The sequence below is a fragment of the Squalius cephalus genome, assembly GCF_949319135.1.
Source record: "Squalius cephalus genome assembly, chromosome: 3".
In the NCBI taxonomy this organism is placed as follows: Eukaryota; Metazoa; Chordata; class Actinopteri; order Cypriniformes; family Leuciscidae; genus Squalius; species Squalius cephalus.
Window position 1 is genome coordinate 54,626,179 of NC_137124.1, and position 16,516 is coordinate 54,642,694.

General features: G+C 38.3%; 1 protein-coding gene across 2 annotated transcripts in view; it reads right to left on the bottom strand.

Moving 5' to 3' along the window:
- Positions 1 to 1,522: 1,522 nt before the first annotated feature.
- Positions 1,523 to 16,516, bottom strand: part of nfat5b (nuclear factor of activated T cells 5b) — a 52,073-nt gene continuing 37,079 nt past the window's right edge. The window contains exons 3-13 of one of the 2 annotated variants that reach the window (XM_079865495.1): positions 13,481 to 14,048; positions 11,766 to 11,952; positions 11,416 to 11,606; positions 11,056 to 11,228; positions 9,801 to 9,935; positions 9,667 to 9,719; positions 8,949 to 9,081; positions 8,617 to 8,685; positions 8,418 to 8,506; positions 6,542 to 8,309; positions 1,523 to 6,455 (exon numbers count right to left, since the gene is read on the bottom strand). In XM_079865495.1, the coding sequence (XP_079721621.1) occupies positions 6,217 to 6,455; positions 6,542 to 8,309; positions 8,418 to 8,506; positions 8,617 to 8,685; positions 8,949 to 9,081; positions 9,667 to 9,719; positions 9,801 to 9,935; positions 11,056 to 11,228; positions 11,416 to 11,606; positions 11,766 to 11,952; positions 13,481 to 14,048 (3,605 nt within the window). In that variant the 3' untranslated portion in view covers positions 1,523 to 6,216. Of the gene's footprint in view, positions 6,456 to 6,541; positions 8,310 to 8,417; positions 8,507 to 8,616; positions 8,686 to 8,948; positions 9,082 to 9,666; positions 9,723 to 9,800; positions 9,936 to 11,055; positions 11,229 to 11,415; positions 11,607 to 11,765; positions 11,953 to 13,480; positions 14,049 to 16,516 lie in introns of both variants that reach the window. The other variant, XM_079865494.1, reaches the window with a different exon arrangement.

The window sequence follows — 16,516 nt, forward strand, 5'->3', positions numbered from 1 at the left end:
TGCTGATCTTAAACTTGTAATATTTAAAATATTAATGCTGAACATCAATTTACTAACTGAACATCAATGTAAAAATCTGTCAACTCTGTTACAGACAAAATGGGTTGATTTATATGGGTTGATAACAGAGTAGACGACAACAGAGTTGACATTTTCCACCATTTTGTGCTTTATCTCAAAATGCTAACCTCAAACCAGATACCACATGGCATGTCTAAAATCATAATTTTATGGGTTTTCACCATATTATCGTTTTTTAATGAATGAGAGATTCACTGCAATATCACAATAATAGATTTGACAAATAATTAATCTTCTATTGGTGTATACTAAACATTTTGTACAAATTAATGAGAGAAGAATAATTTCATACTTCACGCTTTCCAGAGTTTCCCACCAGAGGAAGTGACATCCCTTGGTGCAAGTCGCATGCTTTTTCTACAAACGCTTTGAAGTTTTTTTGTTTGTTTGTTTTATAAGAGGTAACAGAGTTGACCAGAATGTAGGGACAGACACAAAATCTATTTATTTATTAATTAAATTACAAATAATACAGAAAATATATATTCTATGCAATTGTTTCTATAACTTAAAAGAGTAAACAAAAAAAATATTTGAAAATTAGACTTAATTATTTCATGATAATTCAAGTTGAATGTATGAATCAGGAGGCGGAGACAGTCAATAATAGGTGCAGTGGGAGTCATTTAGTTAATATTTCCCCATTAAATTGTATTTCTAAATATACATAAAGCATTATTTTTAGTGATAGTGTAATATAATTTGTGTTATTATTCAAAATTGATTCAAAAAAGTTTTTTTTATTATTTAAATAAAAGAAGGTTTATCTGGGAGACTCGAAATGTATCCCCAATTCTAGAATGACTCCACTGCATCCTGGGCCTTGTTGCTTTATTTGAATCCGTGCAGGAAAGAAAAGTAGTTTTGCACAAAAGAGTGTTTTTAAAGACACTCCGTTGTTGTTTCTTATTTATTTACTAACTTGTGCCGTATTTGACTGATAAAACCATAGTTATACAACGTTTTAAAGATGGTCTAGTCTGTCGTTTTTAGGTGACTGAATGAAGTGCAATGAAGCAGAATCTGTTGGCTGAGAGCGGTGACCTCTATTGCTCAGAAAACGTTACTGCAGTTCTCTTTCATTGCGAACACAGGAAATAACAATAATCAAGTATTACTACTGTAATTATTATTAGTTATTAGTATTAATAGTTATTTAATCCTAACTTCAATTTATATAACCTTGTTTTCCTTTTAGGCTGATCACAGCCACTTGAACATGCAGGTGGAAAGAAAAGAAAATTGAATCCTCTCCGTGGGTCCAGTCTTTGCACCTGTTTGTTTGAGTTTTAATTCAGGTCTCTGATGGAGTAGAATTGGTGTAGATGTCACAGCAAAACTAGGTCCCTAGAAATGCGGTCCTGAAACTACAGTCTCTGACTCTTGCAGGACGGGTATTGATTTTCAGAACCAAATGCATGATTGACAACAAGAGCACAAGTCTGTAATTATTTTTATTTAACCTATTTTTATACATAGCCGTATATGACATTTACAGAAAAATAGCTGCAAGAGTAAAAATGCCCCAACAAAAGCAAAATGCTTCTATATGAATTTTTTTCTTCTTTTTGTAGCCTAAAGTGTCACAATTATGTCAGATGTAATATGTTATCATCGCATACAACAGAAACTTCCAAATCAGACAACACAATAGAGCAAACTGACACATAAAAGTATATTGCCATAAGACTGACATAATATTGACATTCGTTATGGCACATTAATAAGCAGCAGAACCGTAACAAAGAATAAAGAAGTCCAACTGAATATGCACTCAGTCTAACTGCGTATCAGTTTAAACAAATTTTTTAAAAGAAGCATATATTAAATAAAAGAATTGTGTTTTTTTGTGAATAATATTGCTTATTCTTGATCTAGTCAATTTAAAGGTGCAGTAAGCAATTTCTGAGAAACGCTGTTAAAAACGGTTCAGACCGAGCAGCTCAACACACTTGTAGTTCAAGTGGCCAGCGGTAGTGGGCGTGTCCACTCATGATGGGGGAGGAGAAAGAGTGAGCCAATCAGCAGTAAGGAGCAGGTGTCCACCAGAGAATGTCTAATAAGGGGAGAACTTCCACTCTCAGTAAACTTCCGGCTTCTGAACTGGTTGCAGTTCCACTCTGGTTCCATATGAGGGCGCTCACAGGACGAGTGCAGAATGAATGGAGGTCTATGGAGCTATACCCCTCAAAATCCACTTTTCTCAGGATGTAATTTTTTGTCTAGTAATTTGAATATTGTATTCGAAAGGAGATGCAAAGAAATTACACACTGCTGGGTGTTAGATTTTTTAGTCACTTATTTGCTTTAAAAAGTCTTTTAAAATGTCAATGATGTCATACACATCGTACGACCAGAGGTACTGCTTTACGGCAATCCTTCAGTCACTTTGGTGCTTTCACGCTCTGCACTTTCTTTTCTCTCGAGGCATCGACAACACAGCTGACACAGGTAAATACACGTGCTAGAAGAGTTTTTGTTTTGTTTGTTTCTGGTCCCACTTCGGATGCCACGATGCCATCAAGCGGTATCTCTGGTCGTAATCAGTCCTTCACTGACCAATCAGCGTTCATTAGCAGAATGCTAGCGTGTTATGGGCAACAACAACTCAACCTGTAAGAAATCGAAAGTACTCTTCATTCAACTTTCGACCTATAAACCATGTGGAACTTGCAAAACCTACAATCAAATCTGAGATTTCTCAACGGCAATCGGGTGAAAGAGACAAATTTAGCCGTCTAGCCCCATAGACTCCCATTCATTTTGCACTCATGGGCGATCGCCCCCAATGGAACTCTGGTGGAACTACAACCAAAATTTGGTACAATAGGACTTAATAGGGAGTGGCCAGGCTCTCCGTAGACGGGCTCTGTGTCCACTCATGATAGGGGAAAAGAGTGAGACAATCAGCACCAGGGGGTGTGTCCACTCACTGCTTGTATTTACTCATCTTCGCTTTACTTTTTACAAAGCTTTATTTTGCTTCGCTTCAGCTATGATAAAGAGACATCGACTCTTGCAATGCATGTTTGTGCATTTAGGGGGCGGAGCAATGAAGGGAGGGGCGTGTTTGTTTGGGTTGATTTAAAAAATCATCAGTGTTCAACAATTCTCAGAAATTGCTTACTGCACCTTTCAAGTGAAACATACAACATAGCCTACGTATCCATTGTGGAACAAATTTTAAAGGGGTGTCGTTTCATGACCAGTCAAAATAGGCAATGGCCAGGAAATGATCTGCTTTTAAATCAGAAGGCACGACTAATTGCTGTTTATTTACCACGTCATGCAACCAATTAAAAAAATGAATTGGTTTTAGTCAATTTAGAGGCACATTGTTTGGTATTCATTTATTGACTGGGATGAGTAGGAAGAATGTGTCAGAATATAAATAAATGAAAAAAATTGTGATATGCAAAGCCTCACTTGCAATATTGAACTGACTTTTATTATATTTGAAAGAAAAACACTTACACACTTGTGTTCCTATTACATTTGGTTGAATTTCTTTTAATTTATAAATATTTACTTTTAAATTATAAATGTTATTGCACCCAAAATAGATGATTAGTTTGCTAAATTGAACTATAAAAAATTCATAATTGGTCCCAAGAATCATACAAAATAGAATTTTTAGGGGCAATGTTTGTTTATATGGCTTATATTTCCCAAAAGATTCATGAAATCATTATAGGAATTCAGTTATATTTAAAAATCCATGTGAGTTGAGAACCATGATCATTTTGCAATAGTGAAAGTACAGGAATGTACAACCGAATCGCTGTGCATTATAATAATGATTCTCAACAAAGTGTCTATAGCCTAAACATGATGTTACAATAGTATATGGGATACACACATTTTTTTCTTTAAAAGATTTGACATAAAAAAAAACATACATATGAAATATGTTATAATTATGCATTCTAATTTAAATCTAATAGGCATTGATTCTAATTGTGAAAATTCTTGAGACACAAAAATAAATACTTTCTAAAAAGAGGTATGGTGAAAAAGTAAATATTCACATAAATATTGATTATGGAAAAATATAACAATTAGTATTGTACAGAGATGAAGACTTTTTTCCAGTTCCCGTTCACAGTTCTTTCCCATGCAGAGATATATAAAAAGCACCCCTCAAGCAAAACTTCTCCCCCCCAAAAAAAAGGAAAAAAAGAAGATCAAATCGTCTCTACTAAAAAGTAGGCATAAAAGTCACCCAAGGTTCTGAGCAAAGAAAAATAGTCAAAAAAAATTGACATTTAATACCAAACATAGCAGGCTCAAATGAGCCATTTCTGTGACATTACAGAGAACAGCTCCCTCATAATGTATATATTTTCACCCTCATGCTAACAACAAAACAATCTGCCAACATCAGCCTAATATTAAGCACACAAACTAGTTTGGCAGCTTTACATTATGTCTGACACTAGAACACATACATGAGCTTGATATTATCAGAAATATATAGCTCATAATGTTTCTCTACATTCAAAACAAACTCACTTCATAACCGAACACACAAACATTGAACCAACTGAGCCACAAAACTGACCAATTTTCGATAAAGTAGATAAAATATTGGTTTTGACATGCCGACGGCTATAAAATTTTAGGATTTAAGTAGAAGTGATTGATAAAAACGATTTCTGCTACCAAAGATATAAGGTTGCTTCCCCAGCATTTATAGCGTTTGTATTTACTGTATATTCTGAGAACTTGTCGATAATACTGGTTGGACACTCCCTTCTAATTTGTCCCCCAAAAAAATGCAATCAGCCCCGTTCCAGCGTACCAGACACTGGTAAACGAAATAAAATAACCTACCACGATGACACGAAATGATTTGAGCATCAACTGTCAATATTTTAGAATCATTATAAGAATAAATTTAATAATGACAAACTTTTAGAGGTATTATCAGAAAATATGTCACACATACACATGTATATAGGACACTCAGACATGCAAAACAGACACCAATCTAAATATGATGGCAAGAAATGACTTGTGTAAACCAAAATCAAAAATAAATATCAGAAGCTTTGTTTTTTTTTTTAGATTACTGATAACTACTTGTTTGATTTTTAACCAGGAATGTGCATTTCTAATTGCTAGTACTATACGGACTAGTCTAAAAAACACAGAGATGAAAGACAGTAGAATTATGTATTCAGTAAACATGGTTGGTTTGAGATAGAAAGCTTGATGAAATGTCAATGAGTCAGGAATACCTAACCATACTGAAAACATACATAAAGTGCTAGAAGGAAAATGCCAAATGCCAAACACATTTGTTTTCTCACTTATATTCTAAGTGAATGTACATAATTTGTACATTCTACATCATTTATTTTCGCGTTTGACTAAAAAGATTTTTCCAAAAGAAAAATAGCTTATACTCAAGTGTATCAGACAAAAAGGTATTAAAGACTGTTTACAAAAAATAAAAATGTCACTGCAGACTGCTTCTATCAGGCATTCTTGATTATTTGTTTAGTTTACAGCTAAAAATAGACATCTCATGTGTCCTGATCTTCTCAAAATGCTCTCTCCGTCACTGTAAAAATAAAGAGATACTCAAGGCACCCTTTTAGTTCCTTAGACTGCCACACCAACGAAACCCTTTTGAGACTCTCTAGGTTTCCTGGTGCCTCAAATATCCTATTGTGTACTCAAGGAACTTCAATAACTGCCTTAAAGCCTTTATTTATAATGGGGTTGCTGCAGAACCAATGACGGTCTTTATAACAGGAACATATGGGTTGCATTTTGTAAGATCCATGGAAAACTGCCCTTCTTTAAGGATGCCTTGAGGTTCTCCAGAGGGTTCTGCCATTGTGCCAAAGAATTGCAGGTCAGAATTTGTATACCATGGTTTTAGTTGTGAGTCTTCAAGAGATTTAGCCAAATCTTTCAACGGGCGACTCTACTTTCTCAGTGTCAATGTGTAGAATGAAATAAAAGTAAATGGCCTACTCTCGCTATAAGGGGTATGATCAAAGTATCTCCAATCCAATATTTTTGCAATATCCAAAATAAAAGATACCAAAATATCCAATATGTGTGCAAGAAATATCAACAATCATATATGGAATGGAGATACTGGGCAGCTTATCCTTGAAGACCCTAGTAGGAGTGGGAGATGTTATTGCCTTGCTCCTGAAGGCTCACCAGAAGATCATCAATCTTCTCCATGTTCTGAGAGGTTGTCAAGGTGCTCGGCACATTTCCAGGGTCTGGCATAGACTGCCCAAGTAAAGACTGGATTTGCCCCTCACTCTCTTGCTGTCTCTGTCCAGACTGACTGATGGCAATGATCTGATCAGATAGTGTAGATCCTGGGCTGTTCATCAGCTGACGGCACTCTGCAGGAAAGAAAACATTAGAATGAGTTATGACTCTGAATTATGAGACAAACAAGTCTAAAGCATGTTTAAGAACACTGCCTAACCATTCTGGATCTCAAAAAGGAAGAGGTCGGGCTGCTGATTCCGGTTGGGCTGGTTGAGGTTTCCACCCATTGTAGTCTGAAAGAGTTGACCAGGCTGTTGTACTGGAGATGAAGTGCTGGTTTGAATTCCGGTTACATCACTCTGTGGTGCAAAAAGGGTTTCTTGAGAAGCCATCCCCCCTTGCATGTTGGACTGGGCCATGAAGAGGTTTACAGACTGTGAAGGACCAGAACTTGGCGCCAACTGCATTGGTTGCTGGTCTTGGAAAATTGGCTTATTCGAGGATGGGTTGACCCCCATAGTAGTCTGATCCTGAAATGTCATGGGTTTAGACAACTCCTGCTGCCTGACTGTAACCATGCCAGCCTGAGAGAAGGGAAGGGAAGTGTTCTGTTGTTCTGGAGAAGCTAGGCTGCTGTTGTTCATCGATCCAATCTGAACTTGTCCACCGAATAACAGATTTGAGGTTTGCTCTTGTGTTACTGGAGAATTTAAGGACCCGAGGAGTAGACCAGCCTGCTGCTGCTGACCAGGGGAGAGTTTGCTTGGTGATTGGGAGATGCTCTGGAACATGGAGCCAGGTTGGGCATGCTGTGGTGACTGCTGCTGCTCCATCGTAGTGCCTTGCTGAATGGGGGACAGTTGGGTTGGAGTCTGAAATACAGATGTGGCCTCGAGAGTCCCCTGCATAGAAGTGAGGAAAGCCAGTTGCTGTGGCTGGCTGGCATTGACAGTAAGTTGACCTGATACAGCATTCTGGGAAATAAACATACTGGTTGCAGAGGGCTGAGCTTCTACAGACATGTTGGACCCACTGAGAACATTGAGATTGCTTTGGAAAAGGGAAGCTTGGACCTGATCCTGGTTGGGTGAGGTCTTCTGTGTGTGGAACAGAGCCTCCTGTGGGCTTTGGGCTTCAGTCATGGCCGTCGGATTGTGAAACAGGGAAGGTGAGGAATGACTGGGTTGCTGCTGAAGAAAGCCAGTTGCTTGTTGAAACAAGGTTGCTTGCTGCTGCTGCTGCTGCTGCTGTTGCTGTGATGGGGTTTGCTGGAAGAGGGAATTTCCATTCTGCACCATTCCCTGGGAAGAGCTCTGTTGCTCCGAACTACAATGCATCTGAACCTGGGGCTGAAAAAGCTGATGTTGTAGGTTCTCCAGAGTTTGCTGCTGCTGGTGTTGCTGCTGCTGCAACTGGATTTGCTGCTCTTGTTGCTGGATGTGCTGCTGCTGCTGCTGAATTTGCTGCTGTTGTTGCTGGATTTGCTGCTGCTGTTGTTGGATTTGCTGCTGCTGCTGTTGAAGTTGATGTTGTCTTTGCTTTGACATTGAATTCTCATTCTGGAGTTGGATGTTGCAGAATCCCTTTGCTTGCAGCTGCCGCACAGCCTGCTCTAGTTGTGCCACCTCATCTGGAGGTAGAAGGGAGAGCTGTTGCTGTGGGTTGTCATCTATTTGGGACAGCCCCACCACTGATCCACCACTGTTGCTTGATCTCTCCTGTCCAAGACTGTTTCTGTGTTCCAAGAGGAATGGCTGAACTCCTTGCTGGAGAAGAGATTTATTAGGCACGTGGAAAGAGCCGCTGGATGCAAGATTATGTTCCTGGATGGTGCTGAATGGTTCCTTGTTAGAAAAGACAGAATTCGGAGATTGATCCTGCTCTCTTGTTTGGTGTGCCAGCGGACTGGAAAATTTGCAGTTATTGGTGGAGATCTCAGTACTCATGTCTAAGGCTTGCTGGGCTGAATTGATGACTTCAGAGGTCTGTTGGGTTCCAAACAGGATAAACATAGGCATTTATCAAATTATAGGGAAATGCTTGATGTGGTACTGATTGACTGTGGTGATTTATGTCTCATGATTAATACAAACCTTGAAGGGATTACTGGAGACCTCCATTGGTGTGGCCTCTTCTCGTTTAACAAGAGGCAAAACCGGCGTCATCAAGGCAGTATCGATTACTGTATGAAACAACAGACAGAAGGCCAGTGACTCTTCCATTTCAGGAAATACCCTGGCACTCACACCGCAACATCACGTTATGCTAATAGTCACATAGATGTTTGCTCACCTTTTATTTGTTCAAAACAACAAGGTGTCACTGGAGGCAAGACTTCCTTTTTCACAGAGGAATCAACAGCTGAAAAAATGTATACAAAATTAGGGATTTTTCTAAATGGTAAACCTTTCTAGCTCAGTGTTTCCCAACCCTGTTCCTGGAATCACACCAACAGTACACATTTTCAAACTGTTCTTATTCAAATACAACTGATTCAACTTATCAGCTCATAGAGACTACAAGATCTAATATGGATGGGTCAAATAAGGGAGACGCCCAAAATGTGTTCTGTTGGTGTGCCTCCAGGAACGGAGTGGGGAAACAGGGGTAAAGATTAAACTGACCTGGCTCTGGAGTGTATGTAAATGGTTGAACATCATGGGATCGTCCGGCATTTGTAACAACATAGATACCAACAGATACAGGAGATGTGATAGCTGGATTCTGATATTCAGGAACTTTGACAATAATGTGATTCTAAAAGGGGAGAAAGTCAAAGATTAAAAGATCACATCTTTTTTTAATCACAACATAATGGTGGTGTCATATATATGAGAAGACTTCAAAGAAGTGTTGGAAGACTATTTTACTATTTTATTTTATATGATTCACTCAAATCACCTGCAAATCATATGGGATGTCTGACCATGCATTTTGTTGCAATTTCAACACTAGCCAGATTTATTTACTCCTCGTTTTTGGCTACATTTGTGTAAATGATGGTCCCTTTGCATTTGTATAATATAGTTTGTTGTGGCAGCACACAATGTATAAAAAAAAAAAAACATTGACTAAACATTGACAACTAAAATCACTTCTGACATTTTAGGACAAGTCACTGTAAAAACAGATCTATTTAAATCACTTGCTAGAAAAGAACTAAAAACTTTATTGCGTACTGTTTGTGTATCTAGGTCATCAATCTGCCGTTCTTTCCATATTCATGTCAGACAACAATTGGGGACACTGATGTCTGTGACCTGTGCAAAGCTGCCTCTATTTTTGCAGTGCTTGATCATCCCACACAGTCAAATAATAGACACAGCAGATGCTATGGCTTACCTGATGGAAAAACTCCATGTCAATGTCAGCTTCTGCCTTCCAGGACTTATCATCTGCTACAATCAAACAGGGAGAGGTTAAACAGTGCAAGTGTTGTGCAGGAAGAGCATGTAACATGTAACATGTAAGGATACCTGAAGCATTCTCCTGAAATATGACCTTGGTTCCTTTGAGAAAGTTTTTTCCGATAATAAAGACTTCATTCCCCCCTTTAACAGAACAACTGTGTAAACTCTTCTTGAGAATCTCAGGTACTCCTGCAGGCTGGGCTATAAAAACAGAACCAATCGGAGAAAGAGAGAAAAAGACCATTAGGATACACAGCCACGTAACAATTCTGTGCAGCAGACCATGACTAAAAATTTAGTTTCTGCACATCTGACATTACGTGTGGGTCAACAGATCCATACAGCAAAATCAGCCTGCGACTAGCGGAAAACCTGCTTACTTTTGCTTTGTATCCACACAAGGAAACCAGGAAGGGACACAGATAATATGCTGGTAATGCATAACCAGAAGGGCATTTACCTACAAAAGTAGGCAATGAGGTACAGTTGTTTCTTAAGAGTTAAATTATAAATTGTGCAAAAAAAATTTCTTACTTAGTATTTTTGTCTTGTTTCCAGTCCTAATATCTAAAAAATTATTATATCAAGATGCATTTACTAAAGTAGTAAAATGCCATAAGATATTATGTCTTGTTTTCTGGGGAAAAAAAATCTAAATGAAATTAGTTTTTCCTTAAAACAAGCAAAATGATCTGCCGATGGGGTAAGAAAAATAATCTTAATTCAAACTGAATTTTCTCACCCCATCGGCATATAATTGAGCTTGTTTTCAGCAAAAACTCACTTTATTTTCACATTAAATGATAATCAGATAAATTGCAATTAATCCACATGTGCACTATTATATTGTCTACTTCAGTGTTAACTTTCTTTAGCATTTCACGCCACATTGTTAAGACATTGTGTCAATGCAACAACACCTCCAGTCCCCAAAACACATTGCTAAAAAGAAATCATTGCACTTAATAAACAAGCAAATGTATTTTCTGTCCTTACTAACACAATGACCATCAAAGCCATTTTCTGAGGTAAATGACAGAATGCTACAGATGGTGTCAGTAGAACTTAAGTTGTAATCAACCTGGAATATTTGCTGGCGACACAGAAATTCAATTTTAGTACAATTCATCACAGTAAGCACCTGATGTTCTGCCTAATACTCATTCTCTCTCCTTTTTTTTTTTTTTTTTTTTTGGCTCTATGGCTTTAATAATATAAACATTCATTATCCCCCCGTCTAATCCCTACCTCTCCTATGTGATGAGAGCACCAGCTGGGCTCGCCAGCAGGGAGATGCTATGAATAACCCAAAGCCACTCACTGCACAGTATGGGAGACGACGAGGTCTGTAACGTGAGCACAGAGCCATCGGGGCGTGGGATGTTGACTCGAAACACCAGTCTGGCACGGGTACTCTTCTTCTTAGATCCAGCCACCCCAATACGGGCCTCCACATCGGCATTCCTGAGCTTCAGGATCCCCACACAGTCTACACTGTAAAGACACCCGACTGTCAGCTGGTCATCGTCAATATCAATTCTTCCAACCAGATTTGATCAATACAGCCTCTGGATTGGAAGACTGGGAATTGTTCTTTGTGAATATTCAGTTTAAAGTTTAATGAACAATTTAAAGCTTCAAAGTGGGGTGCAATTGTACTAGTTGACACGTGGTTACATACGCCAGAGTCATATTGCTGCTGAGATCCAGAGGCACTTCGATGACAGTGGTACCTTCAATGTCCACTTCCTTACAGGCAGTTGTGTTCCGGCCTGTGACCCTGCAAGCCTGGTAGAAACCATGGGGCTTCACGCGTCCAGCATCATTGCCCACAAAAATCTGCAGGACCACTGACTCCTTCACACCCTCAAGCTGCGAGGATCAAGAAACTTGTGGTTAACAGAGTAACATGCATATATATCAATAGGGGAAAGTGAGAAGAGAACCTCATCTTAAAGGTACATTCATTTGTGTTGCGACTTTCCCTAAAGAGACAACAACTGTTGGTAACTGTAAGTCTGTGATACCCACCTTGATAGTAGGGAAACCCTGCTGTGTTCGGTCTTTCACAGACCCACGGCTGCCTTCGGTCAGGTAACGCGCTCTATGCTGAGTCTCAGGCTGCACCACAATCTTCAGTTCTTTACCTTCACTTTTCTGAGGGTACTGACAAGACAGTATCCCGCCTTTGAGACCAGATGCTTGAGGTCCATCAGAGCTGTGGAACAAGGATCGCTGGTGAACATCAGTCGAAAGCTAATTGGGGTTTTTGTACTTTTAGTTCATCCAAAAATGAAGATTCTGTCAACACTCACTCACTCACTCGTCATTCCATTTTAGTTAGATGTTCAGCTAATGTTTCTTAAATGTTACTGGTTTCAGATGGTTCAGAGAACATTCAAAAGTAAGATTCATTCATGTTTGCAAAATTAATTTTGTCTCTAACATTCACATAACCATGAAAAAAACTTCAGAAGTTTTCACAACTTAATGGGAACATTAGAAAAGGTCTGAACAAACATTCTTCCAGTAATATTAATTAAATGTTTGTTGAATGGTCTTTAATAACGTTCTCAAAACATTTATTTATACATCATTTATGGAACTTTTTTGTGAAATATTTTAGTTAGACGTTCATCTAACGTTTTCTGGGTCTCTTCGGTCAGAACCAAGAAAAATTTACATTTTTAATTTTTATTTTTTCTTGCTTCATCTTAATGGGATGACACTTGGTGACTTTTGTCACATTAGCTGTGTGAACACACAAAAAAATCATGGACATGATTCGGATGTGTTAAAGGCCTTCACACATAGTATCAAACAATCCCCTCAAAATTCTAAATAATAATCAAAAAAATATTATTGAATAAAAATATATTACATTGATTTTCCTTGGGTGAAAAAAGTTACATTTCAAGGCTTTGGTCACTTTTGACCGTGAAGGAACCAAGTGTGACCCAAAAATGAAGGGGCTCGGAGGATTAAATGTTACTTATTAGCAGTGTTTGGTAAGTTACTCTAAAAAAAGTAATTAATTACTAGCTACTAATTATATCTTCAACAGTGTACTGCACTAATAATTACTCTTTCAATAAAGCTTTTGCATAACTTATTACTAATTACTTTTTAAATCCCATATCAACCTCGACCAGTTGAACAATACAAGAATAGACATGAAACTGCTCTTTGAATTTTTCCAAATAAATAATATAAAATTGCATAAATTATTCTTAAACTGACCAAAGGGAGAAGGTTACATTAAAAACATGCACTTTAAAATAAGACATTAAATCAAAGAGTATTCTAAGAGTATTTAATGCAATTACATCAGAAGTTACTGTAAATAAATGACAGAAAAATTAAAGAAGTAATCATTTTCAAGGGAAAATTTAATTTCTTAGTAATGCACTTCACCCAACACTGCTTATTAGTTTCAAATAATTTTTTTTTTTGAAATGTTTAAAAAAACATTAAAAAAAAAAACTGGACATAAAAAATAACATTTTTATAATTTAATGGGAAAATTAGCGAAACGTTCTTAGAACATTTTTTGGGGTTTCCAACATCTTGGGTCTATAATGACATTCGGGTGAGTAAATGATGGCAGATTTTTTATTTTTGAGTGATCCATTCCTTTAATTTGATTAAATATTTTGGGTTCTTCACACCAGTCTCCAACAAACAGGCACCAAAACGTACGAGAAGGCCATGAGGCCCAACGCATACCATGGCACCAAATGGCTCACCTTGCTTTGGAACAGGTCTTGCTGTCTGGGCCAAGTTGTGAGAGCACAAAGTGTGGACCTTTGGCACTGTCTGCATCAAAGACATCCATGCTGGCCTCTTCAGCAGGGACCGGCTTTGACCCCGGCTTCTGTCGCGGGGTACACTTACGGGCCTTGCGGGGCACTTCAGTGTTGTCATTGTAGGAGCTGGAGCTCACAATGCTGAAGTTAGAGACTGAGTTCTCCATCCAGATGCTGTTGCTCTGCTCTGAGTCGAGAAGCAGCTCATCCTGGCAGGACATGTTGCTGTCGTCGAACAGGTCCTCGGGTGGAGGCGAGATGTTGAGGACAGGCCGTTTGGAGGGTGTCATCTGGTGTTGCTGCTGGGTCTGCTGGCCACCTTTTTCTCCGCAAACCCTGCCGGAAAGCTTGTTTTCCGCAGCCAGCACCTCGGCTTTCCTCCGACTGCTAACATCTCCTGGCGTGCTGCTGTCATTCCCGGCCATCCGTTCTGAAGCTGAGGTGGAAGAGGTGGGAAAAGCACTGCGAGGACTTCCCGTGCTCATAGCAGAAGAGGCGGACGACGCATCTGTAGTGTGCACAATTAAACAGTGAATAAAGGCATCGGTATCAACATGAGCCAACAGTCCCAGTCAAGTCAAGACATTTCTCTTTCTTTTCCTTACAGCTGTTCCAGTTTTTTTTTTGTTTTTTAATCTTTTAAAGAGCATTATCTATCATTCGGGCAAATGTCAAAAAAGCAGTTGAAATGCTGTGGAAATAAATAAACGAACAACGGGAGCAAAACGATCATGCTGAATAACATCTGTGAAAAAAGAAAAACAAGCATTTCATGTAGAGTTACTGCAGAGCAGGCCATGACATCACTCTCCAAGACATTACGCACAGCCCGCTAGCCATAATATCCTCGTATGTCTTGGGTTTTATTAAGCATACATTGGAAATCTACAGTAATTGAGCTCTTGCATATGACCCTCAAAAAAAAAAATTGGGCATTTGCTTTAATATTTATTCCAGTCTATATGGGGGGTCTATATCTCTCATCCAAATGATGCAAGCAAATTCTTATACAAATTTGCACAAATTTTGATGGGAGTGAGCATAGCCACAGAAACAAGATAAACCAGTGTCTGACCTATGAAGCAGAAAACTGCAGAGCATTTTGTATGCAGACACTCCCTGCTTCAGAGAGAAATTCCTGGAATGAAAATGAGACAACCAATGAGTAATAAAAGCTGATAGTAAAACGAAGAGGCTTTGTTCAATTTTATTGGTTTGTTTTTGGTGCATCTAATGTATTAATTTGCCTTGAAAATCCAACTACACACCTTCCACTCCTCATTTGAACAAACGATGAGGTGAAGCATTTGTCACACACAAAATAAAAACAGTATAATGCCTGTCTGTGGCATAATCTAGAAGACATTTTTGCATAAATAAACATGCATATTCACATTCAGGGAGAAAAAGAGGTTGAAAAACCATTTATTAAAGTGATAGTTAACCCAAAAAAGGACAATTCTATCATCATTTACCCTCATGCCATTCCCAACCTGTATGACTTTTATCTTCAGAACACATTTTTTTAGATTCTCTCATCATTTCTGTCTCTCCATTGAAAGAATATTCAAACTAAAATTTCAAAACGTTCACAAAGGCATTGATAAAGTAATTCATATGAATCGAGAGGTTTAATCAAAGTCTTCTGAAGAGACACAATCGCACAATATATCATTAACAGATTTTTATTCACAATTTAGGCTTTTATTCCCATCAAGCAAGCATGTTTGAGCTTCTGATTGAGCCCAAATTGAATCTGTTCATCATATAAAGCGATCGAGTCTCTTAAAAAAAAACTTTGATTAAATCTATCAACTCTCCATATGGATTACTTTTACAATGTTTTTTTGTACTTTTGTGTGCAAATATTGGTTGAGTGGACTTTCAATGGATAGGCAAAAATTATGAGAGATTAATTTGTGTTCTGAAGATGAACGAAAGTCTTACGAAAGGTTTGGAACGACATGAGGGTGAGTAATTAATGACAGAATTTTCATTTTTGGGTGAACTAATGCTTTAACAGTGACTTAATACAGTGACAGTACTTCTTTACAAGTCTTGTCATTTACAACATTTATCTGCTGTAATGCATGAAAATGAACCTGGAAGAATCAAAGTGCTTTGAGGTCAGGCACCAAAAGGATCTGATGTAAAATGCAAAACTGGGTTGCATCATGGACGGTTCAAACCAGCAACCTTCAGCAATCTAGGGCTATGTCCGAAATCGCCCCCTATACCCTCATTCACTATTCCCTACCTTAGTCCACTATTATAGTTCACTTGAGGGAGTGAATGAAAACGAGTGTGCGCCGAAATGGCTGCCGCTTTTGCATAGTTTGTGCTTGCTGTTTAATAATCATCTGAAACTTAGCAAACTGGCCAGTCCAATAGTAAGATGAAAAGATTTATCCAGAACTCTGTCATGGAAACTATAATTTTATACATCATAATTAAAGAATTTAATTGTCAATTAAAAATAAATGTAGTTTGATATTACACTGTACCCACATTGGACCAGCTGCAGTGCCATCTTCTGGTGAGACGCGGGAATTCATTCGCCGCGCAACTCTTACAGTGCATTATGGGTATTCTCTAGCCACTGAGCGTACATCGGTGTTACACTCGTTATTGCAGTGCATTGTGGAATTGAAGGAGTGCACTCGATGGAAGAGGTGGGACTCAACACCAATACAAATGGCTGTCCCTTCAAATAGTGCCCTATTTAAGGGTATAGGGGGCGATTTTGAACACAGATCTTCAACCACCTCACCACACTGCTAAAACTCTGACAGCTGCCTAACGACACGTACCAAGATGAGGACATTAAACAGGCATTGAAATGCTGTTTCTCCTACAGAATAAGAATTTTTATTTATTTATTTTTCTTTGTCTAGCGTGCTCTGAATATCATTGATTTTAAGCAGGACTGGATTGAAATTTTAGCATTTATAGGAGTAGAAAAAGCGATCACTAGGT